Here is a 27722-nt window from a genome sequence, read left to right as displayed (position 1 = left end):
AGTTTCACTCTCCAATATAATATAGCATTATTAATATTTATCATCCTTGGACAAGGTTGTCATTCTCAAAGGCTTCGTGCACAAACTCTGCTGATCAGAAGATAGCCATATAGGTTTATCTGACCTTTGCCATGGACGTTAAATTAGCTCATTCATAAGGTGACTTATATATTAAGTTGCATGCAGAGAAAAACAATATGAAAACTTATTTGAGTAAAAACTGTATTTTCACAATGGAATACATACTTCATAATCATCAATAAATAGCTATAACTCTGATTAATAACAAGTGTGTGTAGAGATGTAGAGTGAGTGAGTGACTTGGGCGTCAGATCCATGAGACGACAGCAGTAATATTGATTTATATAAACACCTGGACTCCACTTCACAACTTTACCCATGAGATAAAACCCAAGTCTTCATCGTAACACAACAACCATTTACAAAAGCTACTAGGATACCCCAGTGCCTATAGGTTTTGACAGATTGCACTAGGGCTGTGACAAGTCCAAACTTAGTACCCTGGTACCTGACCGTACCTGGGTACCAATTGTAGGGCTCAAGAGTTGGGAAGAAAATTCTGATTGGGAACTGTTTTACTGCAGCCCTAGCCAAAACTAATTAGATGCACATATATAATGATCTCATCATACACGTACACTAAACTTGACTGAAGATTTGGATGAAAGTCAGAAAGAATCCAAAGATAAGCAACTTGTAGTGTAACCATAGTGTTTTATTGTTATTTTCATTAAACAATATATCACGTGACTAACCAATTGTGCGGGTAGTCCTGTGTGTACCTGGGTCCTACTCAGGACTCATCCAACCTGAATGCCCGAGTTACCTATCCCAGCCCTAGACAGCACTGATGTAAATGAAAGACTAGGCATACAAGAATATGATGGTAGGACTTAAAATGCTTAGAAGCAAAACCTGTGTCATGTCACCATTTGATTGCCAAAGCATTCGTCATTTTTTCCACCTCATGATACTTGGTATGTAACGTATGTCTGGCTTTCTCCGTGTCCCTACCGCCCAACCATTCAGTGTACAGCTGATTTACACTCGCCTCACAGAAAGGATCAATAGTCTTTTCCGAGTTGTAGAGTTCATTGACTTTGTTTAGGCTTTCTTTTACATTGTCACCCTCTTGTTTGATCTGTCCACCACCATTAGTGCACCCTGATGGACATGCCATGATCTCCACAAAATGATATGGACATTTCCCTCTCTTAACTTTCTGTACAATATTCTGAATGTTCCTGAACCCATACGCCAAGGCCATCTTCAGTGGTGGCTTGTCTGGTACCTGTAACACTACTTCTTGAAAGTCCTGATTCCTGAAAGGAGAGCAAGAAAAGTAAAATATACAGAGATCATAAACGATGATCTAAGGTCATGTACACGATTAATTGCCAGGTTGATATTGTTCAGGGGAATAGTACCCCACCTACCCGAACACCTTGTACCCCACCTACCCGGACACCTTGTACCCCACCTACCCGAACACCTTGTTCTCTACCTACCCGAACACCTTGTACTCAACCTACCCGAACACCTCATACTCCACCTACCCGAACACCTTGTTCTCCACCTACCCGAACACCTTGTACCCCACCTACCCTAACACCTTGTACCCCATCTCCCCAAACACCTTGTATCCCATCTACCCGAACACCTTGTACCCCACCTACCCGAACACCTTGTACCCCATCTACCCAAACACCTTGTACCCCACCTACCCGAACACCTTGTACCCCACCTACCCGAACACCTTGTACCCCACCTCCCCGAACACCTTGTACCCCACCTACCCGAACACCTTGTACCCCATCTACCCGAACACCTTGTACCCCACCTACCCGAACACCTTGTACCCCACCTACCCGAACACCTTGTACCCCACCTCCCCGAACACCTTGTACCCCACCTACCCGAACACCTTGTACCCCATCTACCCGAACACCTTGTACCCCATCTACCCGAACACCTTGTACCCCACCTACCCGAACACCTTGTACCCCACCTACCCGAACACCTTGTACCCCACCTACCCAAACACCTTGTACCCCATCTACCCGAACACCTTGTACCCCACCTACCCGAACACCTTGTACCCCATCTACCCAAACACCTTGTACCCCACCTACCCGAACACCTTGTACCCCACCTACCCGAACACCTTGTACCCCACCTCCCCGAACACCTTGTACCCCACCTACCCGAACACCTTGTACCCCATCTACCCGAACACCTTGTACCCCACCTACCCGAACACCTTGTACCCCACCTACCCGAACACCTTGTACCCCACCTCCCCGAACACCTTGTACCCCACCTACCCGAACACCTTGTACCCCATCTACCCGAACACCTTGTACCCCATCTACCCGAACACCTTGTACCCCACCTACCCGAACACCTTGTACCCCACCTACCCGAACACCTTGTACCCCACCTACCCAAACACCTTGTACCCCATCTACCCGAACACCTTGTACCCCACCTACCCGAACACCTTGTACCCCACCTCCCCGAACACCATGTACCCCACCTACCCTAACACCTTGTACCCCACCCACCCTAACACCTTGTACCCCACCTACCCGAACACCTTGTACCCCACCTACCCGAACACCTTGTACCCCACCTCCCCGAACACCTTGTACCCCACCTACCCGAACACCTTGTACCCCATCTACCCTAACACCTTGTACCCCACCTACCCGAACACCTTGTACCCCACCTACCCGAACACCTTGTACCCCACCTACCCGAACACCTTGTACCCCACCCACCAGAACACCTTGTACCCCACCCACCCGAACACCTTGTACCCCACCTCCCCGAACACCTTGTACCCCACCTCCCCGAACACCTTGTACCCCACCTCCCCGAACACCTTGTACCCCACCTACCAGAACACCTTGTTCTTCACCTACCCGAACACCTTGTACCCCACCTACCCGAACACCTTGTACCCCACCTACCCGAACACCTTGTACCCCACCTCCCCGAACACCTTGTACCCCACCTACCCGAACACCTTGTACCCCACCTACCCGAACACCTTGTACCCCACCTACCCGAACACCTTGTACCCCACCTCCCCGAACACCTTGTACTCCATCTACCCGAGCACCTTGTACCCCATCTACCCTAACACCTTGTACCCCACCTCCCCGAACACCTTGTACCCCACCTCCCCGAACACCTTGTACCCCACCTCCCCGAACACCTTGTACCCCACCTACCCGAACACCTTGTACCCCACCTCCCCGAACACCTTGTACTCCATCTACCCGAGCACCTTGTACCCCATCTACCCTAACACCTTGTACCCCACCTCCCCGAACACCTTGTACCCCACCTCCCCGAACACCTTGTACCCCACCTCCCCGAACACCTTGTACCCCACCCACCAGAACACCTTGTTCTTCACCTACCCGAACACCTTGGTACCCCACCTACCCGAGCACCTCGTACTCCACCTCCCCGAACACCTCGTACCCCATCTACCCGAGCACCTTGTACCCCATCTACCCTAACACCTTGTTCTTCACCTACCCGAACACCTCGTACCCCATCTACCCGAGCACCTTGTACCCCACCTCCCCGAACACCATGTACCCCACCTACCCTAACACCTTGTACCCCACCCACCCTAACACCTTGTACCCCACCTACCCGAACACCTTGTACCCCACCCACCCTAACACCTTGTACCCCACCTACCCGAACACCTTGTTCTTCACCTACCCGAACACCTCGTACCCCATCTACCCGAGCACCTTGTACCCCACCTCCCCGAACACCATGTACCCCACCTACCCTAACACCTTGTACCCCACCCACCCTAACACCTTGTACCCCACCCACCCTAACACCTTGTACCCCATCTACCCGAGCACCTTGTTCTTCACCTACCCGAACACCTTGTACCCGACCTCCCCGAACACCTTGTACCCCACCCACCAGAACACCTTGTACCCCACCTCCCCGAACACCTTGTACCCCACCTCCCCGAACACCTTGTACCCCATCTACCCGAGCACCTTGTACCCCACCCACCAGAACACCTTGTTCTTCACCTACCCGAACACCTCGTACCCCACCTACCTGAGCACCTTGTACTCCACTTGCTGGAGCTCCTCGTTGCCAAGTTCCCGGGCTGCGTGCCTCACAACCATCTCCAGATAGCCCCCAGAACCCCCTCCACGATGACTTGCCAGCTCCTCACCCAGGCTGTTGCTGAGCCTGAGAAGTAAAACACTGGAATGCTCATCTGTATCAAAGGCAGCAAACATGTGATACTGGTTCAAATATTGAACATTTACATGTCGAAATGTTATCAAACTAAATCATTACAGAAGTATTCACTGCATCCTTTTTGGGGAAAAGGGCGACAACATAATGAATTTCATGTGAATACCACCACTGAAATATCAAGTGAAATTCAGTCATAAGTTTACATAGAAAAAGATTTTAAACCCATGAACAAATTGGGGAAAAGACATAAAAGTGACCGCATGTTAGAAATTATTGGGATTTGATAATCAAACTTAGTCATGAACAACTTTGGTCAATCAGTTTGTTTAATTATTAATTATAATCAGTTGCTATTTTTTAATGTGTATTCTGAATGATTTGAAATTAAAAAAAGAAAAAAAGAAAGGTCTACATCTGTATCATTAATTTGGCCCCATTGTCTGGAGGGGCAACTGGGGCTTACAGTGTATCGATCGGCTGGCCCTCTACATCTGACAGTGCTACTCCCTCCTTCTCCAGCATCTTCTCCACCTCCCCTGACGTGATGACACAGTCAACGTCGCGGGTCTGATACATGTCACTGTAGAAGTCAGAACGGGATGCCTCCAGCTTCTTATCAAAACATGGCATCACCGTCACATGATAGATCTTGTCTGGGCACAACTTATGCATTGAGGCAAAGTAGTCTTTAACCAGTGACCCCATGATCTGTTGAGGTGACTTGGTGGAGCTGATGTATGGAAGGATGTAGGAGCCATGTGTCTTCTCAGCATAACAGATCCAGCCTACAATAAAAAAGTGAGTTTGGGTTAACGCCGCTTTGAACAGTTGTCAGTTACATCATGGCATGTCAGCTTCATGTGTGAGGAAAGACTAAAGAGATGCAACCCATGCTTGCCGTAAAAGGCGACTAACGGGATCAGGTGGTCAGGCTCGCTACCTTGGTTGATACATGTCATTGATCTCAATTGCATGGGTCGATACTCATGATGTCAATCACTGGATTGTCTTGTCTAGACTCAATTAATTTACAGACCGCCATCATATAGCTGTATTATTGCTGAGTGCGATGTTAAACAACAAACAAACAAACAAACAAAACTAAAGTGATGGAGGTCTTAGACATTCTTCTTTGGTGAAAACCACGATCACGGGTATGGTGCTGACAAAGTAAGAAGCAAAATCAGGGTGAATCTGTAATTCGAACCCAAGATCAGATATTTCTGGCAGGCCTGAGGGACGAAATTGCGTGCGACAAAGTCTTGACATAAATTTATAAAAATTGCTTTTTTCTTCACCCCATGCTTTAGCAGTATTACTAAATGCAGTACAACAGTCTATGTACAGCTACAAGCAGTCCCTTATTAAGCTTCTGTCTGTTACTGATTGCAGTACAATACAACCTGAAGTATGTAGAGAAGGCTCAGGGACTTGATCAAGGCTATCTAATCACTACAGAAGCTGTTACACCAAGTGATCGTCCCTTAAGTTGTCACTCAATCACTAAAATATGGAAATATTATATCTATTTATATTTAATAAAAAAATAAATGTTTCAGTAAAATACATGTGTCGTAAGTCATGTTATCATAATGAGCATAATGAGTGAGTTTGGTTTCGCACCACCTTGAACAGTATTCCAGTTATATCAAGGTGTGTCAACTTTATGTGTAAGGAAAGCCCTAAGTGATGCAGGTCTTAGACATTTAGCACTTTGGGAAAATCCCCGGACACAGGCATGGTGTTGACAAACCTAGAAACATAGCTGGGGCAAACCGGGATTTGAACCCACGATGATAGGTTTCTGTCATGACTAAGGGATGCAACTCTGCACAGCAAATTACGGTGCCTTAGACCCGTGCCCCCATTATCATGATGATACACAGCAATAAATCAATCTTTACTGGGGTCCCTCTAAAACCTCCTCACCAGGACATGCAGATGCTAACATCGGGACTGCCTTCTTGTTCAGTTCAGACTCCTTGTACCGTCGTATAAACTCATGGCAGCTTTCAATCAGGCTGAAGTTCCGTGAGAAGGAGGTATCAAACACATGGTGAACACCTGACAAATAACCAGACATATCATTTCAATGTATAAAATTAGCAAGCCAAGTATTATTTGCTTTGTTACTCTGGATGGATGATGTGAAATGTTTAACTTTACATAATATTGTATTCCTTGTACATAATGTAAACTGTCATACCTCTTTGTACCAGTTCAGAAATCTGCTTAAATTCCTAGACTTAACCATGTTAAAAGAACAAACATTTCAAAGGTCAAAATGGTACCAAAATACTGAAAAACATGTTACATTAATGCTCAGACCTACAAAATACAACTTATAGTGAGTGAGTGAGTATGGTTTCACGCTGCTTTTAGCAATATTCCAGCAATATCATGGCAGGGGACACCAGAAATGGGCTTCACACATTGTACCCATGTTGGGAATCGAACCCAGGTCTTTGGTGTGACAAGCGAACGTTTTAACCACCAGGCTACCCGACCGACCTCAAATACAAGTTATAAACATTTGCATAACCAGCTAAGTGAGTGAGTGAATAAAAGTATCGTTTTACACTGTTTTTGGCAATATTTCTTGGTTGGGGACATAAAATATGGGCTTCACATATTAAACACCCATGATGAGCAAATGCTTTAACCACAAGACTACCCCACCACCTACAACCAACTAAGTAATGGTCCAAGATGGCTACTGTGTTGGCCATATTGAAATCTGATGAGGAAGCACATTTATGTGACTTTGAGTAGGATACATGCAAAGACATGGTGCTCTAACACATCTTATATTGAACCGTAATCCACTGTTCATTTACATCATCAAAATTTATATACATTAATATACCATGCAATATGTACCTATGCCTTTGAAGAAACCTGTGAGTTTTACAGCAGTTTCCTGCATATTTAGCTTGTATCTAGCTGCCAAGGATGCTCTGGCCTGGGGGCACACGGACACAACAATGGTCTTCACATCTTCGACCTTGCCCTGAGAAAGAAATGGTTACATATTTATTGCTATTGCAATTAAATTGCCAATAAATTGGTACTGTTACTCCTTAAACAGATTCAGCCAAAAAATAAGTTGCACTCAAACATGATCAGTTTACAATACAAGATTTATCGCTTTATTCCTGAACAGTATAGCTGTTATGTAGAAATAGCTGCGTAAAATGGGGTTTAACATTGCGTTCAAGATTTGTGTGCTTATATAGCGACGTGCATGCATGTGTTTGTGTCTGCTTGTACTAGTCGATACCGATTTAATAGTATACTGACTCTGAGCCAACCAGTCCTTGTTTTAGTATCTTAATGCTGAGCAGCAGGCAGGGTTACAACAAGGACCATCTTTTAACGTCTTTAAGTATGATTGAACCCTTGACATTACGCTTTCCAGGTGGACGCTCTACCAAAAGACCATGCAGGCAGTCTAAAATAAATTGTGAGTCAACACTATTGAATGCTGATCTGAGTCAAATATAATGTTCCAACAGTTCCGCTGAAACTTACCTGTTCCTGTAGTGTGTTGTTCTGCTGAAGTATACGGAAAAGCTCTTCTTGGCTCTGTTGTGTGATCAGAACACTTTCTGCAGAAGTGATGCAGCCACTGCAGGCAAGACAATCATTGAGGGTTATCTTCGCTTTCTCCAGTTTCATTTCTACACCATCCTTGAAATGAAAATGTGGAATGAATAAGGTTATTTTTTACTTTTGAAAATTGAATCTATTAACCATGCTAGCTACTTTACAAACATTGCCAAACCTAAATAATGTCCTAAACATTTAATTTACATGAACATGATAACTGAACTATAAATATGTAAAACACACGCACACAATTTACCATGGTCAGGGATTGTTCTATGCATTGAAAATCCCTGCATCAAGGATGCTATTTAAAGGGTAACAACACTAAAACTTTCAGTCGTCCAGCCAGCACCAGTTTAATTAGCCTGTGTAATCGCCAGAAGCCAATTAACACCAGCGACCCAACAAACTGAGTTTCTGACCAGCGAGGGACCAACTGGAAAACCTTGCTGACATCGAAGATAAATCCCCTTGAATACTCACACTTGAGTGGATGATGATTTACTATAACCTTTCACCTTGCAAATTTATTTGCGTGTGTAAATGTGTATGTACAACTATGTAGTTTGGTATACAGAAAATATGTGTACATATTATTTTTGCAACAATGAAATTCAGTTCAAAGACAACAGTAACGACCCTTATTTTTCAGGCAAATTGCATATAATACAACATTTACCATTCCCTTCTTGTCATCCATATTTAATGGTATAACTCTCCACCTGTGTATTTATTGTCATTCACTTGATGCTCAGTTAATGACTTTATTACAGGTATAATTAGTGGTAGAACTACTCAGATTACTTAACAAAGTCTGCAAAAATATTTAAAAAACGTTCATCACTGCCTAAGAGGGTGTCAAGGTAATAAAGCACTTAGTTGTTCGAATTGTGTCTGGGGTAATTATTTAATCTACGATTGGGTTATATATCCAGGTCTGATGTGTTATATGTATTACAGTTTATGTAATATGCATGTGGCACCGCAGCAAGAGAGGAATGATCAGTAGAGTTACCGAAAACATAGATTTTGAATCCACAAAGAAAATACCCATCCATATTTCAAGACTTTCAAATTTGGAGTGTTGTTTCCCTTTTAAAACTTAGACTTGCAGCTCTTTCAAATAATCTTATGGCAGCCTACAACTAGAGCCACTAGTCCAAAGTGACAAGTCAAGTTTCTTTCTGTCTTACCATCTAATAACTGACCATACACTTACACTTCAATGTACTGAAAATGATGTAAAAAGACATGTTCTGCCTATCAAACTGAAAAAGTATGGCACAGACTGTTATGTTTGCTATGAAAGTCAGTAATACTTACGTCAGTGATTGATGAATAACTTCCATCATCACCTATCCTTATTTTCCCAACTTTGCCTACTTTTCTTTCCACTTTGACTGGCTTTATGCATTCCTGAAACAGACAATGAATTTGACTCATTAGACATGTTATGAGTGAAAACAAAAAAGTACAAAATGTGACACTCTTTCAACCAATTACCTCAGTTCAATAGAGTTTCAAATATTCATCCATCAAACTTCAAAGTAGCACATTAGGCCTACCACATAAAATCTTTTAACATGTTTAGCTACATCCCCTGCAAGCTGCTAGATACATTACATATGTAATCTCTGGTCATGACAAAAACCTCATGACAACAGAGCTTTCTCTGACAGAAGTCTGAAAATGTAGATAAGTAAACTAGGCACTGTTAACATAGAAACCATGCTCTTAACAGATATTTCATGTATTGTCTCGACTAAATTGACCAACACAATGAACTTAATGCCAACAATGTCTAAAACTATCGAGCTTATTATGATAACGACCTATTTTGATGACAAAGTGAAGTATTTACATTTTCAAAAGCATTTTACTTTTGGGAATTCCAAATAAAAAGACAATTGGGATCATATTTTTTTATCTTTGAAAATTTAGAGTATCGACAATATTTTTTACTTTAGGTATTTTAGATTACTCCAAAACATTGGAAAAGATTTCTCGATTTTCCCACGAAACAGGCTTATCCAAATTGTTCGACTGGCAACTTTAGCGAAGTTGTTGTCTGTGGGTAATCAGCTGGTATAGGCTAACACTAAAGCATGATTTCTGGTGACATAAGCCTCCAACTTCCATGCTAAGATCATTGTATCGATTGTTAAGATATCAATATATTAAACACGCATATACACATATATTTTACAAACTAAATATGACTGTCAACAACCTGTGATGGGGTTATGAAATCGTCTAGGTCAGTTAGCTGAAGTGCTCCACTGAATTGGGAGGCCATGTTGATATTCTATAAATGTGTAAATGCTAGTTAGATGACAACGTATTTAGTGCCATAGCATCTGCATTGTATTTCGTTAGTAAAATAGACAGAATAACTTCACATTTGTATTGATGTTGCATCTGTGTGATATATTTAAAAACATATATAGATAATTTACAAAACATGCATTCCTTAGCCAGATAAACGAATTATAAATGTTTGAATGAAGGTAATTAGTTCTACTTTTGCGAATGTTTAAAAGTATTTCAACCAATAAAAAGGGTTCGTATGTTTTACTGCTGGGATGAGGTTTTCTGGTTCCGGTGATTACTTCCGGTAAATCAGTTCGACACTAAGAGTGACTTTGGAAAATTTGATTCTTGTTCTTGCACTCTTTTAGCCATTGACTTGGCACCATGAGCATTTCAAGTAATGGAGGAGATCCTGTCATTCTAGCGACAGCTGGTTATGACCATACTATTCGATTCTGGCAGGCATACAGTGGCATTTGTAATCGCACTGTGCAACACCCAGATTCAGTATCCTGTCAAAATATTCTAATTTAGACTTAATTAGACTCAAGTTAACATGACAATGTCAAAATGTAAAGATCAATGATCATGCATTTCTAAGCTCATTTAAACATGTTAATTGTCATGTTGATAAATTTGTAATGACTTAATTATTAGCGGAGCAAAATGTTGAGACAATAGGTTCCAACATATGACATAGGCCTTGTGCAAATATATTTTACAAGGAGCATCCTCAGTACATGTAAAGGTTTGAGCCAAAAACATATTAAAGCAAGACTGCAGCTTACTGGGTTCAGGAAAATAGCTAATTAATAGGCTTCATCTGTGGCTCGTTCTTCACTGCATGATCTCTCTTTCGAACCTCATAGTTTTTCTGTTAGCAAATGGTTAGTTATGCTGTATTTTATTTTCCCTTACATCATTCTCAGCAAGTAAATGCATTGGAAATTACACCAGACAAGCAACTGATTGCAGCTGCAGGTATGTTTTACATTTTGTGTGTGTAATTATGCTGAAGCCAAAATAACTTATCCTTGGCTGTGATGTATAGAGTACTTGTCAGAAGTTCAAGATCATGAAGATGACATGCCAGATTATTTAGCAATATCATGTTTACGCCATTTCTCTTTCTGAATAGTTTAGTTTTTTGTAGATTATATATTATCAACATTTCACAGCTAACTAAAACGCAAAATTGCGCTTGAACTGTAAGTCCACCGCTTTTGTCACCATCCTGGTATTGTCCCTATTTTATGCCACTAATGTACATTTTGAAGGGAAAAACTGCTCCAGCTTTGAAAGTACTGAAATATGGATCATTGTTTTCTTTGCGGAATCAATATTTGCTTGTTATGGACTATAATTTTGACTAGTTTGATTTGTGTTTGGTGCTATTCTCACTGCGCGACTCACCTCATATCGGAGGATTGAGGCATGATAAGCGGTACACCATACCAAAGGATATGCAATAACAAGCTGCAGCCAAACTGACATGCATTATTTTTGTTGATGAATGCATACAATACTTGAAAGGGTGAAGCTATTGGTCAACATCATATAATGAGTGGACTATAAATAACTACATAGTATCCAGTCAGTGAATTCAGGTAAACAAACGGGTGTTTACAAATGTGGTCAATAAACATGTGAAATTTACTGTTCCATGTGTGCAATTTGGAACCTGGGTCAATGACAATGGTGTGTGCCAATTTTGAACAGTTGATTACAATCTCTTGATTATATATGTTATATAAAATATACATCTATAATCACTTTTGTGTTTCTTTCTTTTTGCATAGTATATTTTCCAATAACCAGTTACTTTAGTTACAGATTTTAGGCGGTTGGGTAGCCTAGTGGTTAAAGCGTTCGCTCGTCACACCGAAGACCCGGGTTCGATTCCCAACATGTGTGAAGCCCATTTGTGGTGTCCCCCATCGTGATATTGCTGGAATATTGCTAAAAGCAGGATTAAAACTCACTCACCCACTCACTCACTCTTCAAAAAAGTCCATTGAGTTGGATAGTAATGTGCAATCAATCAACATATTATTGACTAATCCTTTGAACAAAGTATGTTGTTTTTACATAGGCACATGGGTGTATTCCATCTGCTTTAATAAACCTACTGATATATACACTCACTTTTGACAAATCCACTGTGCAAGGTAACAGTAATTAAACAATCAACATATTATTGGTTAATCCTATGATCAATGTTTTTTGTAACTCAACTGACCATTCCTCTCCTTCTATGCTGCCACACACATACCCGGTAGTACATAACATGTAATACTGTATTCGATGCAATAAGCGCCCAGGACACTCTCAAAATTAGAAATAGGGGGCTCTTATTAGAATATAATTTGGGTGAAAGAGTTGAAAGATCATAAATTTCGTGGTTTATGCTGACAGCCTGAAATGATACAAAAGAAAAGTCTGTGCGTATTATACATGATAGATATATTTTTCCAGAATTTAATTGCCTGTAATTAAGGGTGCATATAACACATGAGTGTGTATTATACACGAATAAATAAGTCTTGAGTACATTGATCAATCGGAAGGGTGCTTATGGTGATTGTTCACTAGCCAATATATTATCAAATATCGCCATGGGTGCTTATTATAGCGGGGTGCTTATAACGTTGAATACGGTACATTCACCACATCAGACCTGGATGTTTAACCCAATACTAGATTGATTACTTACCCCAGATGACAAAAATGCCAAAGCGAACCACTGTTTGCTTTATAACCTTCACATTCTCAGAGGCAGTGGTGAACGTTATTGAGTTATATTTCATAGTCTTTGTCATAAAGTCATTTACTGAGCATCGATTGAATGACAACAAATACACAGGTGTAGATATATACCATGAAACATGGAAACATGAAAGGAGTAGTAATTTTTGTTATACACAATTTGCCTGGAAAATAAGCATGATAAGAGTCGTTGCTGTTTTGAGTATATGAACTGAACTTCATTGTTGCAAAAGTAATACATAATTGCTGTATGCTAAACTACATAATTGTACATACACATTTACACATGCAGACGGATTTTGCAAGGTGAAAGGTTATAATAAGCATGATCAAATCAAGTGTGAGGATTCAAGGGAACTCCACCAATGGCCCCCTCCATGGTCTAAAGCCCAGTTTGTTGGGTAGCTGACACTAATTGGCATCCCGTAATCATGTGACATCTAAGAGTTGGAGCATTGTTTCCCTGTAAACAGGCTTTTACAGACATTCTGCAAATTACAGTTTTCAATATGATCAAAAGAAAAAAAACATTTAAAGGGGAAGTGTACACGCAAAAATCACTTTCTTTCTTTTTCTAAACAAAACGCAATTTTAGAATTAGTTAGTATTTGTGTTTGAAAATATACACTCATTTTTTTTCACAGTGAAAGTAGGAAGCTCACAATAGTGTGAAAGTGATATGCCGTTATGAGGCCTTCGTTTTACGAGCGAAATGGGCCTGAGTTATCCCCCTTAGATTATGACGTAATTGGTGCCAATTCAACTGGGTCCCTGTCTATTCTCAACGCAAAAGATATCAAGGACCAGTTTGCGGTAAAACAACATGGTCTACGACACACTCCGGCGCAGTGGTGACTCAGCATAACACAATTCTGGCTGGCATCTGAGATGCTAGAATCACAAAACTGTACCTACACCACGTGAAGCGGCTCTATCAAAGCATGATGACGTCATAATGTTTATCAATTGGCACCAATGACGTCATATTGCAAGGGACATAAGCCATGGTGTTTTTGTTATGGAAATAGAACACTTGGTAAATGTGAAAAATATAAATCGTTTTAGTGCAAAAAATATGTTAATTAGATATGATGTTTTTATATTTTTGTCTATGACACTTCTATGTTAACACTTTTAATGTGGAAAAAGTACAAGAAAAAAAGGTTCATTTCCGTGTGAACTTGCCCTTTAAGAAATTTCCACAATTGACATGCTTAGTATTACCTACCCTATTTTTCAATGTGCTGAAATAGGTTCATACTGAAAAGTCGCTTTACAGTAATAAATTGTGTCTACTTTGAAATAGGAAACACTCTCATTGCTTTTGATGTCAGTGTCTTATATGATTCCAGCCTACTTAACTCATGCATACATTTTCACGATAAACTTAAAAGTCAAATTTTTGGTGGTAATAATTATTTGTTTTGAGACAGAAAATATCCCCAGTACCTCATTGTTACAGTAAGAGCTGACTGAAATCCTGGAAATCGTGATCAAATGGTGTATAACCATGATAAGTCTTGTGGATATATGGATATGAAATATGATAATAACATAGCAACATGGTAACATACTCATTCATGTTTCATATGTAGGCAAAATGTACTATATGTTCTTGTTTGTGTCTTTCTTAGGGTACCAGCATATTCGGATGTATGACCTCAACTCTACCAACCCCAGTGCTGTAATAAACTATGATGGAATATCCAAGAATGTGTCAACAGTTGGTTTTCATGAAGAAGGGAAATGGATGTACACAGGGGGTGAGGATTGCACTGCCAGGATTTGGGATCTCAGGTGAGTGAGTTATAATACTGTGACCCACCATCATCTTAATGAGACATGGGAGTTAACAGGCTGTAAAGGTCCAGTTCCCACCCTTGCTGAACTAGGCTGAAATTATGAAGTTATATTTTGACTAATGAGTCTATGCATATTCTAATCAAAATCGCGTTAAGAAATTGACATCCAGTTTGTAAACTGCAGGGGAGATGTTGGTTGATTGTAGGATAAACAGCCACTAGTGGCCATGGTGGCGCTAGGATCGAGCCCAGAAATTCCAACCTAGTTGGGCAATGGTGGAAACTGGACTTTAACAGTCAGTTAACTCCCTTGCCTCTGGAAGAAGCCCACCAAGAGATAAGGGAACTTTTGGGTGAAAAATCATATTTTGACTTCTCATTATCTTAGGAACACAAAAATACAATTCACACATGTCACAAGCTTCAATTCATATTTATTACAGAGATACATGACATCAAATATTTGGACTCATTTTCCGACTTATAACTGGTTATGTGAAAATTGCAGCTTTTAGCATGTTTAGTCATAATGTCTGATGAATTGAAAGTAGACATTAATGCTGAAAGGTTTTGAAATAATGTTTTTATTAGATTACAAGCTAACAAGAGAAAAATAAGATCTTTTGTACAGTCTGAACACATGGCGATCTTCACTGAAGAAAACTGACGTCAAATGTCTTTTAATGTTATGACGCCACAGCACAATTGTCTCCTAGCACCCATAAGGTCTCTTTTCCCCTGGTGGATCACTAATAGTGTTGATATACCGGTATAGTGTTTCCCCGACACATACTGAATAAATCAACATCACTATCAATGTGTCAAGTCTCTGCTTTGTGTTCGCCATTTCCTGACCTTGAGCTTAATCTATTTATTATCTCACTGTTTTGTACACACAAATTTTAAATAAAAAAAATCAAAACATCATGATTATGTTGTAAAAAAAAAAGCGTGCCTTATAACAATGGTAGCTATGTTATTGGTGTAAAAAAATAAGTAAATGGTAAATAAGGTTGTAACTTATTTTCCCAGATCAAGGAATCTACAGTGCCAGAGAATATTCCAAGTAAATGCTCCTGTGAACTGTGTTTGTCTCCATCCGAATCAGGTACATGATGTCATTTACTCAAGAGTAAATAGTTGAGTCTGCTCAGACAAACCAGTGATTGATATTATGAAAAAAAAACAACTGTCCATGCAGTTAGGGTTACATTGTTACAACATCAACTAGGGGTGAAATGAAACAGCAAGGACAGCAAGGTCACGATACGTATCTCGATACATAGGTAACGATGTGATAGATATTGTGATACACATGTTTACGTCAAACTGTGTGGAAACTTCTTCACTATAATTATTTCGTAGCATGTTCTAAAGGAAAAGCTAGCTGTAGACACATGTACGTAGCTTTTATTTTTAGTAGTGAACTTTGAACACTAAATATTACACATTTTCTAATATTTGACTGACAAAAATTGTTGGGGGTCATTAAACAAGTAGTAAGTAATATATTTTAGCAATTGTGTCGTCTTGTATCGATACAGAAGAAAACGTATTGTGTATTGTACAGCATGAAAACTTACAATGCACTGGTGTATTGATGTATCATTTCACCACTACCATCAACCCAGTAACTGACCCTCGCCACCTGATCCATTGAGTTGCCTATTATGACTAACATTGCTGGGGACCTATTTTTACCATGGGGTCTCTGTTACAATATGTATCTTGTCTCATACCAGGAATATTCTTCAGGAAATGGAATATGTATTGATATGTATTATCAAAATAGTATTTACCTACACCAATACAACTTAGATTCCCCTTTTCATCAATACTACTTCCATTCAAGCAAGTTTAGAATATGTTTTGGACATGTTCAACAGAAATCTTTCGAAAGAAGTGACTTGATCATGTTTATTTCTTTTCACATCAAATTATTATTTTTCTTTCATTATATATGTTATTTCACTGTAAAATTTGGTGATAAAAACAATATTAGTTGCATATTAGGACAGTTTCTAACATTGTCTATTGTGTTTCAGGGAGAGTTATTTGTAGGTGATCAAGCAGGCTCTATTCACATCTGGGACTTGAAGACAGACAATAATGAACACTTTGTATGTAATTTGTGTGCCTTAATTTTAGTTATTTAGAATTCAAAACTTCTATTTAACTACATCCTTTGACTTTTCAGTTTTAAGATGAAAGTCTTTCTATTGTTCGGCAATACAATGAAAACATTTCATGTTGGTGTAAGATAACACAATTTTTCAAAGTAAACAAAATAATTCAACCACCAGCAACAATTTTCCAAAGGTTTTATGTGAGAAAAATATATGATTTTGTTTGTAAGATGAATATGATAAGTAAATATTATGAATACGTGTAACAAAAGCATGTTTTATCCCTTTTAATGTGAGAATATGGTGAAAATAAGTGACTTCTAGTGGGACCTGTAACCTGACTAGTAATGATGGAAGTATCCATGCATCTATGCAGAGCTACTATGGAGGACCATGCTTTTCTGACACATGTTTTCTGTTTAGATCCCCGAGCCAGATGCAGCAATACAGTCAATAAGTATTGACCCAATGGGAACGATGATGGCTGCTGTGAATAACAAGGTGAAATTATACTCGGGGCAGGAAATAGTTGAACACATTTGTATTTCCTTGTACAACATTTTATAGTACAATGAATTAACATTGTATATGCCTTCTATGATGTTAGTGTCTTTTGACCCCTGTGAAGAGGCGGGTCAGAATTGGTCTTCAGCAACTCATGCTTGTCGTAAGAGGGGACCGTGTGTGTGTGTGGGGTGTCAGGCTCACTGACTTAGTTGATGCATGTCATCGTTTGTTGTATAACGCCACACTCAGCATTATTCCAGCTATATGACGGCGGTCTATAAATAATCGAGTCTGGACCAGACAATCAAGTGATTGACATCATGAGCTGGAATATTGCTGAGTGTGGCGTTGTCAGGATTGTTTTGAATTGAATTGATTGAAGTTAATAAAGTAAGGACAAAACAGGGAATGTTCAAAATTATGTTTTCAATCCAACACATTTTTACTGTTGCAAGATGTAGGTGCTCACCAGAAAAGATACAAATTGCTCTGGTCTTTTTTTTTTATATAAATTATTTTTAAACTAGATATTAGTCCCTATGTTCAAATATTTTTCACAGTCGCTGATGTTGTGAATAGTTACCACTTGCTCATATTTTGTCCGTGCTGGTTCTAACCATCATGTTGCAGGGCAACTGTTACATCTGGACACTGACGGGAGGCAAGAGAGAGGAACCAACACAGCTTCATCCCAAAACAAAGTTCTTGGCTCACAACAGATATGTCCTCAAGTGCTTGTTTAGTCCTGATTCAACGTAAGTAACAACTGCACGATGCTGACAGAATGTGTTTTTGGCCTCAGCAAATGTTGAGTGGTGTACACTTGGGAATGTGGCTATATGTTAGGAAGTGTATTACGGAAAATACCACACATGTTGATGAAGGTAAGTCGGGAGGTGTTATCATGAACAGTGATTAAAATGGGGGGTAATCATTCTATAGTAATTTCATTTAATCCAGAATTGTGATCTTTCATTGTAAGTTACAATTTCAATGATTCATATATCACTGCTTTGTTTCAACCCAACTTATGATGTCAATGATCTTTACATTTCTGATGACAGATTGTTGGCTACAACATCGGCAGACCAAAAGTGTAGGATATGGCGAACAGCAGACCTGACCCAGCTGACAGAGCTGAAGGACAGTCAGCAGAGATGGGTGTGGGACTGCGCCTTCAGTGGAGATTCACAATACATTATCACAGGTACCACAGGCGTTGAGGCTCTTTAGTCCTGTCAGGATTTGGGGACAGTAATTGTCGTGTATGTTTGTAGCTAAAACTGATAGGCCGAAGGATCAGTTTGACTGAATGTGATGGCACTGTAAGCAGCAAGGAGTTAACTGACCGAGAAAGTCCAGTTTCCATCCTTGCCGAACTTAGCTGGAATTTCTTGGTTCGATCATAGAGCCACCAGTGGCTTTTATGGGTTATGTCACTTCTATGTCCCTCCTATTGACCAATCAGATTCAACCACTCATATTACTTGCATTTGCTTCACACAAAATTGCGTGACCTATTGAAGATGATCTGACCAATAATCAAGAAATTTATTGTAATAAAATGGGTTTTACTTCGCAAAGTGCATCAAAATATGTGATTACATTGATTAAGACATGAAAAGATTTGGAAAATATCTGTTAATTCTAAGTTGTCAGTACACAAGCATTGTAAATGCTGCGATGGACCGAAATCTCTACAGTAGTTTACAAACCGGATGTTGATTTCATTACGCGATTTTGTTTGGACTATGCATAGACTTGTTAGTCCAGCCAAAATATAACTCACATATAATATAACCCAGTCAAGGCGATCTGATCGATCTTTATTGTAATAAAATGGTCTTACCTTTTGAAGTGCATCAAGTCACTTGAGCACCATGATCAAAAACATGAAAAGATTTGGAAAACATCTGCATACACTTACGAGATCACTTTTTGTACCCATATACCTCTGACGTTTTACATGTAATATCTTTATCCCTGATAATGTTTAATGAGTCCATAGGAACAGGTTATTGTAATTATCTTAATAGATACATTGGAATCTTGTGTACGTGACTGACAATTTAGTCTGGTTTCAACAGTCTGGATCAAAAAGATTATGGCAGGATTTCAAAGATTGACACATGTGCAAATTAATTATGAGAAGTCTTCTTTTTTATGAAAATATCTGCACAAACTTTGAAGATGTGTTTGATTTGTAAACACGATAGATAATATGCTGTGTTTGTGGTGGAGCATTTATTATTTTTGCTGAATTGTTGGAATAGGAAAGAGGTCGACATTTGTCTGGTTTTATGTGATGATAACATAACATGATAAATTTGGGACCATAAATTCAGTTCAGTATTAACAGAGATCTGGATTAGTCTGAGGTCAGTTTTGACAGATTCATTTTGACCGAGCTGTTCAGATCCTCGGGGCCTCATACTAGCTAGCTGTGATTGGAATGTCTCTGCCTCATGCTGGTCATTGAAGGCAAGAATTCTGTGATTGGAATGTCTCGGTGGCTTATGCTGGTCATTGAAGGCAAGAATTTTGTGATTGGAATGTCTTGGTGCCTCATGCTGGTCATTGAAGTCAAGAATTCTGTGATTGGAATGTCTTGGTGCCGCATGCTGGTCATTGAAGGCAAGAATTCTGTGATTGGAATGTCTCGGTGCCTCATGCTGGTCAATGAAGGCAAGAATTCTGTGATTGGAATGTCTCTGTGCCTCATGCTGGTCATTGAATGCAAGAATTCTGTGATTGGAATGTCACAGTGCCTCATGCTGGTCATTGAAAGCAAGAATTCTGTGACTGGAATGTCTCGGTGCCTTATGCTGGTCAATGAAGGCAGGCAAGCTGTGATTGGAATGTCACAGTGCCTCATGCTGGTCATTGAAAGCAAGAATTCTGTGACTGGAATGTCTCGGTGCCTTATGCTGGTCAATGAAGGCAGGCAAGCTGTGATTGGAATGTAAACAGTGCCTCATGCTGGTCATTGAATGCAAGAATTCTGTGATTGGAATGTCACAGTGCCTTATGCTGGTCATTGAAGGCAGGCAAGCTGTGATTGGAAATGTCACAGTCTTTAATTTGAAGGCCTTTAATTTGGTTATTACAATTTTATTATTGGGTAACCAGTATTTTTTCACTCATCTATTCATCACTCTATTCAGTTTTCCCAAAATGAGCTAACATTTTGAGATTTAATTTTTTTAAAATGTTTTAGATGTATATAAGGGTTCTAACTTAAGTCTTGACTTGGAAAGTAAATTAGCTCGTAATAGCGTTTTGGAAATAAGCTTTATTGTGTGCATGCTGAAAAAGCTTCAATGGGTATTTACGCATGCTGTTTTTATACATTAGAGTTTTTTATTTAATGCATGCGTTTCTGTTAATTGAAAGTAATAGGGTTTTGAATATTTTTGTGGGGTAATTTACGCAAAAATGCAGCTTATCCGTAGCTCTGCAGCTGTGACTGATTTGGTTTGGGTAGTTGGTGCAGATCAGCGGTCCCCTTAATGCAATTCATGCTCTTTGCTAACATTGTTGAACTTTGTACTTGCAGCCTCCTCTGACCAGATGGCCCGACTGTGGAGTGTTGATTCAGGGGAGGTGAAGAGGGAATACAGCGGACATCAGAAGAGTGTGGTGTGTCTTGCATTCCGGGATGAGGTGGTCACATGACCTGTCACCCATGCTTTAGAACTGTGATACCTGTGTGAATGGACTGTGTGAAATGTGGTACAAGTGATGGCCAAGTTGGTGCAAAGAGACAGACATCCAATCAGTTACCTGCCCCGAGTCTGAGACATGATATAGCTGAGTCTCGGAGTAATAGTGAGAATGTTTACATTTATAATGTTGTTGATGAATAATTGAAGCAGGGAATGTTGCCTTCCTGCTGCTGAACTGTGTGTTGTGATTATGTGGAAGCCATACAACGCCTCAGGAAGGATTCTGTGTACTTACACTTTAGATTAATCTTAGAATCTTGGTATCATTTCTTAACATGAAAAACATTAATGAAATATGTTCCAAATCAGATAAATTAGTATCAACCTGTTAGCATTACTGAAGATATATATCTAACATTGGATATTTACTCCTGAACAAAAGATGACTTGACAAATTATGAAACTTTTAATCCTTTAATCAGGTGATAGCTACAGGTTGTGTAACTGTGTGTCATACCAACGGTTGGTTCTGTTTCATTTCAAAGCGTTGGCATGTTGGGTATGAAGCATCCAGCAAGCCCCGCTTCTGAGTGACATGACATCACAGCTCTATTGAGGACTATGGGTGTTAGCCTGATTTGGTTTTACTGAGACATTTCTTTTTGATTTTATGATCAGGGTTTTCACGATGCTACTGTAAATGATATCAATGAATACACTTTTATCATTCTCCTGTTGACATTTTGAATGCTTGTTTTGTTAATACATACCATGATGTGTGCTTTATGTAGAGATATCATGTACATCATACTCACTCACTCACTCACAGTGGTAGCTCCTGTACTCGGCAGCACTGTTGCTCATGTCAAGTGGGCATGATTGACTGTTGGCTTCTTGGATGGAACATTCCATGTGGATGTTTTTATGGTGTCAAGCACCAGTAACAGTAGTTTTGTATTGTTGAATCTGTATTATTGGCACTGGTAGCTACAGGAGATGGAGGGGGGCAGGTGGGGATTTTACAAATATGCCATAAAAAAGGGTCTCAGCTTCCAATTGTGGCACAAAACTCATTGTTATGGACTTGGCTGGGATTACCAGTATTGTTATTTTCTTCTTATTATTTTTTTCTTTGAAAAGAGGAGCGGAACCAATTTCTTTGCCACACCACATTTATCCTGGACATCTGCAAGCAACTTTTATTTGGGGGGTAAAACCTGAAGACAAATTCTGTTTTTTAAAAAGCCTCCCAGTCATGCAGGCCATAGAAGTTAATCATGTCATCCACTTTGTAAAATTCACAGACATGTGCTGGTAATAGGGATAAATATGTGATTCAGAACGACTATTACCTTATCCTGACACTGCTAAGGCATGCAACTCTGCACAACATTATTATTACACAGCATAATGTTCAAGATAGTGTTAAGCTTCCTTAATGTAACAATGTTGACAGCAGCAAATATCAGCTACATCTGATTGCAATTGGTACATACTAGCTTCAATATCAAGGTACCCAGTACTCACCACTCATAATTCAGAATAGAAGTTATTTTTAAAATACATTCATTCACTCAAAATATTCTGTGATTTCCTTGTAGCCTGTATCGAGATTTATCTAGGATTCCAAGCTAAGCAGGAAACTTTGGAAAAAGTCGTTTAACTTGAAATTGGATATTTTTGTAGTTCATGTTTTATTAACTTCAACATACATTGAATGTAATAATATAAATCAAAGAAGGAATAGGTCTTCAGCAACCCACTCTTGCTGTAAAAAGCGACTCTGCTTGTGGTAATAGGCAACTAACGGGATCGGGTGGTCAGGCTCGCTGACTTGGTTGATGCATGTCATTGATCCCAATTGCATGGATCGATGCTCATGATGTCAGTCACTGGATTGTCTGGCCCAGACTCTATTATTTACAGACTGCCGTCATATAGCTGGAATATTGCTGAGTGGGGCATTAAACAACAAACCAAAAAAAACAAAAAAACAACACCACTACAAAGTCATTACATTTGTTACAATAACATGAATTGTGAACACTTAATTTCAATTTGGGAAGTTTTGCTGACATTTGCTACAGGTTTTGGGTTGGATATCATCCCCAGAACAGGTCTAGATAAACCCCTGTTGCATGTTGCCTTACATACATACATGATTATCACGAGATATGTGAACCTGCAGTCCAAATGTGTGTTGCGACACCCTGTTTGTGGGATACATTCTGGAGGTTCTCATTGTTAATGTTGACAGTTGTTGCTGATGTGTTTTGTTTATGTGACTGCTACCCTTGTTGATAAATGGTGCCAAGTGAAATAAATCAGTACCAGTATTATGCCTTTATGTTTCAATTGTCATGACCTTGTAACTTGCAGACTGGGATTGTGAGGCCACAAGACATCTATTATCATATTGTTTGTTTGTTTGTTATATAACCCCTCACTCAATAATGGTGACTCTACAGCTGGGTTGCCCAGGTCCAGGAGCGACAAAGAAGGTATTTATGACTCTACAAGTGGCTTGTCCAGGTCCAGATGCTAGAAGGAAGGTTTTGGTGTCTCTACAGCTGGCCTGCCCAGGTCCAGATGCTGTGAGGAAGTTATTGGTGACTCTGCAAGTAGCTTGTCGAGGGCCAGATGCTACAAGGAAGGTATTGGTGACTACAACTGGCTTGTTCAGGTCCAGATGATACAAAGAAGGGATTTGTGACAACAGCTGGCTTGTCCAGGTCCAGATGCCACAAAGAAGGTATTGCTGACTCTACAACTTGTTTATCCATTTCCAGAATCTATAAGGAAGGCATTGGTGACTCTGCAACTGGCTTGTCCATGTCCAGATGCTACAAGGTAGATATTGGTGACTATAGCTGGCTTGTCCATGTCCAGATGCAACAAGGGAGGCATTGGTGACTACAACTGGCTTGTCCAGGTCCAGATGTCACAAAGAAGGTATTGCTGACTCTACTACTGGCTTGTACAGGTCCAGATGCTAAACAAGGATGGAATTGGTGAGTACAGCTGGATTGTCCATGGCAAGATGCTACAAATAAGGTATTGGTGACTCTACAACTAACTTGCCCAGGTCCCAGTGTTACAAATAAGGCATTGGTGACTACAGCTGGCTAGTACAGGGACATATGCTACTCAAAGAAGGTATTGGTGACCACAGCTGGCTTGTCCAGGTCTAGATGCTACAAAGATGGGATTTGTGACTACAGCTGGCTTGTCCAGGTCCAGATGCCACAAAGAAGGTATTGCTGACTCTACAACTGGTTTGTCCATGTCCAGATGCTACAAGGTAGGTATTGGTGACTACAACTGGCTTGTTCAGGTCCAGATGCCACAAAGAAGGTATTGCTGACTCTACAACTGGCTTATCCACATCCAGATGCTACAAAGAAGGCATTGGTGACTACAGCTGGCTTGTCAAGGTCCAGATGTCACAAAGAAGGTATTGCTGACTCTACAACTGGTTTGTCCATGTCCAGATACTACAAGGAAGGTATTGGTGACTACAACTGGCTTGTCCAGGTCCAGATGTCACAAAGAAGGTATTGGTGACTCAACAGCTGGCTTGTCCAGGTCCAGATGCTACATAAGGATGGTATTGGTGAGTACAGCTGGCTTGTCCAGGTCCAGATGCTACACAAGGGTGGTATTGGTGACTAGAGCTGGCTTGTCCGGGTTGGGATGCTACAAAAAAGGTATTGGTGACTCTACAGCAGGCTTGTCCAGGTCCAGATACTACACAAGGATGGTATTGGTGACTACAGCTGGCTTGTCCAGGTCCAGATGCTACAAATAAGATATTGGTGACTCTACAGCTGGCTTGTTCAGGTCCTAGTGCTACAGATAAGGTATTGGTGACTCTACAGCTGGGTTGTCCAGGTCCCAGTGCTACAAATAAAGTATTGGTGACTACAGCTGGTTTGTCCTGGCCCAGATGCAGCAGGGGAGGTATTGGTGACTACAACTGGCTTGTCCAGGTCCCAGTGCTACAAATAATGCATTGGTGACTCTACAGCTGGCTTGCCCAGGTCTCAGCGCTACAAATAAGGTATTGACTATTTGACTCTACAAGTGGCTTGTTCAGGTCCAGGTGCAGAAAGAAAGGTCCATTTGACTCTACAACGGGCTTGTTCTGGCCAAGGTGCAGAAAGGAAGGTCTAGTTGACTCTACAAGTGACTCGTTCAGGTCCTGGCACAAAAAGGAAGGTCCGGGTGACATTCCAACTGGCTTGTCCAGGTCCAGGTGCTGGCTTTTCATGTGTAGGTGCTACTTCTCTCAATAACTTTGGGTATGGCAAGAAGTGTGGGGTACGGCAAGCCTCGAGGCAACCATTTTATACCACTAACAAGTGAACGTGTCTGTCGTAGGTCAAACGTTATGTGGCTGATGCATGCATATTGCTGACTCTTGGCTCCATTTACTTGCTCGGGTATCATAGTCATTATTACTGGAGACTCCCTGCCTCGGCTTTGAATAAACCCATCCCAGCTGAAAATGTAATTCAGGGCTTGCCCTTACAAGCTCTACTTGCTATCTAGCGCTTTACAAAGTTTTGAGCTTTTTGTGTATTTTGGGGGCACACACAGGCGATCTAAGCTTATTAAGCAAAGTATTAAACTTATCTAAGCCATCTTAGGCTACTCGTGGGTTTTCTGATCTGCCTTAGGGTTCACAAAGCTCAACTAGCTATGTTAGGGTACATTTACCCTTCTTTTCAAATGAACCGCCTCCGTCCGCCCTGAGAGGTCGTTGGTTCGATCCCCGGTCGCGTCATACATGGCGTTCGGCATTAAGGGGCTAAAAACAAGGACTAGTATACTGTGTCTTAGGGGTATTCATGTTAAATTGCGGCATGGTATCTCTCATGCACGCACGCGCGCACGCTATATAAATTTCACGTCACCTTTTCAAATGTGATGCTTACTATGTGTGGACACCATCTCTTCAACGAATATAAGTAGTGTTATTAAGCTTTTGATCGACTAGCGTAGTGGGCTACTTGGAGATAATACATGTGTTGGCTTGACAATCTTTTAGAAAAAGGAACTTTTCCCTACTTAAAAAAACCTTGTTTTCTGAAAAGTGAATAGCAGTTTTACCTGCTTAATTAGCTTTCTATTACAATGTTGTGCTCAATGAAATAGAAATATTCAAACAATGTTTTCATTATTATCATTTTATATCGTTATATCAAAGGCTATTTGTGTGTTAATACCTATGAAATGGAAATGGATTGGCTTAAAGGATGTTTAGTATCCAACACCACCTCAGTGGTCTAGTCCATAGAGCGTCTTCCCGGAGAGTGGAGGGTTGGTGGTTCGGTCCCCGGTCGCGTCATACCAGATTCTACCCGTGAAAATTCGGGTAAGAATAGGTCTTCAGCAACCCATATTTGTCGTAAGAGGCGTCACATGGGATCGGGTGGTCAGGCTCCAAACTTGGTTGATGCATGCCATTGCCATCGTCTCCAAATTGCATGGATCGATGCTCGTGATATCACTCACCGGATTGTATGGTCCAGACTCGATTATTTACAGATCATCGTCACAGAATGTTAATCAGTTCATTAGCACAATTGTAGTTGTTATTTGTTGTCAGGTATACATTTGGTATGGTATCTCGGTGGGCTAACACTAGAAAACTGACATTAGTCTAGACTAGTACAAGCAGCCACGCACGCACGCACGCACGCACGCACGCACACACGAACACACATATATATATATATATATATATATATATATAAGAATAAAGACACTGTGGTAACACATGAGTGATTGTTAGTTTCTCATTAAGTGGTACACATTCGAAATATCTCTTAAGTTCACACGTCCCTATAATGTTTCGCGTTTGGCTGTAAGTATATAAATGCTTCCAAGGGAACCTTATTTGGCTATGTCTAAGTATATACCTTACAAACATTTGCAGTATAGAAGTCGGTGGACTAGCAGTAGCAAACAGCCATTAGTCCGGACTAGTACAAGCTGCCACACAGCTATATAATGCACCAATTCCACGCTATTAAACATGCTCAAAGCGCTCTATTATTACCTGGTCAATGGATCACTGTGCACTCAAATTTTATTCAACCCAAGCTGCCTTATGAGGTGCTAGAAGGTTCACACATCTCATCTCATCCTACCATCTTTTTAAAAAAAAAATGCTATAAAAAGATTAACTGGAATTTTAAAACAACAACCGTAAGCCAAGTAACTATAGAGAAAAGGGCCTAATAAGGCACTCACTGCGATATCGGGCTGATCCCCCACGTTTTAAACTTTTTCTCCGATCCACACTCTCACTTCTGAGCTGCAGCTTTCGAGGGTCACGGTCACGAATTCGTCCAGAGTGTTCTGTAAAATATATAGTGATAGTGAGAAAGTATGATTCTATGCATTTTAACAATATTCAAGCAATATCACATATCCTGTTACGAAGTTAAGCCATGACAAGCAAATGCTTTAACACCTTTAGCAAAATGGAATTCATTCCAGAGTTATCTCTCTTATCTGGTTGTATTTTACATTAGTACAAGATACTCAAGTAGTGGTTACATTTCCCGCCATTAGTTAGGTTATCAGGGTTGTCTCCCCTAGATTTAACACAATGATTTCTGACCAACAGAGGCTTGTCGTGATTTTGGTAACGGTAT

General features: G+C 40.3%; 2 protein-coding genes across 2 annotated transcripts; one reads left to right on the top strand and one right to left on the bottom strand.

The window, feature by feature from the left end:
- Positions 1-252: 252 nt before the first annotated feature.
- Positions 253-10211, bottom strand: LOC139469249 (cytosolic Fe-S cluster assembly factor narfl-like). Its single transcript, XM_071251387.1, has 8 exons — positions 10112-10211; positions 9205-9297; positions 7804-7962; positions 7153-7282; positions 6202-6336; positions 4736-5057; positions 4123-4260; positions 253-1343 (listed from the first exon to the last, which is right to left on the bottom strand). Exons 1-8 carry the CDS (start codon positions 10175-10177, stop codon positions 947-949), a joined length of 1440 nt encoding a protein of 479 aa, XP_071107488.1. The 5' UTR covers positions 10178-10211; the 3' UTR covers positions 253-946.
- Positions 10212-10488: 277 nt separating this feature from the next.
- LOC139469248 (target of rapamycin complex subunit lst8-like) lies at positions 10489-23376 on the top strand. Its single transcript, XM_071251385.1, has 9 exons — positions 10489-10698; positions 11121-11172; positions 14592-14754; positions 15792-15867; positions 16805-16879; positions 17309-17386; positions 18023-18147; positions 18457-18599; positions 20949-23376. Exons 1-9 carry the CDS (start codon positions 10576-10578, stop codon positions 21065-21067), a joined length of 954 nt encoding a protein of 317 aa, XP_071107486.1. The 5' UTR covers positions 10489-10575; the 3' UTR covers positions 21068-23376.
- Positions 23377-27722: the final 4346 nt, after the last annotated feature.

Source organism: Haliotis cracherodii, unplaced genomic scaffold, assembly GCF_022045235.1.
Source record: "Haliotis cracherodii isolate W230 unplaced genomic scaffold, xgHalCrac1.p SCAF_2, whole genome shotgun sequence".
NCBI classification, from domain to species: Eukaryota; Metazoa; Mollusca; class Gastropoda; order Lepetellida; family Haliotidae; genus Haliotis; species Haliotis cracherodii.
Note: the sequence above shows the minus strand (reverse complement) of the source record. Positions and strands in the feature narration are given on the sequence as shown.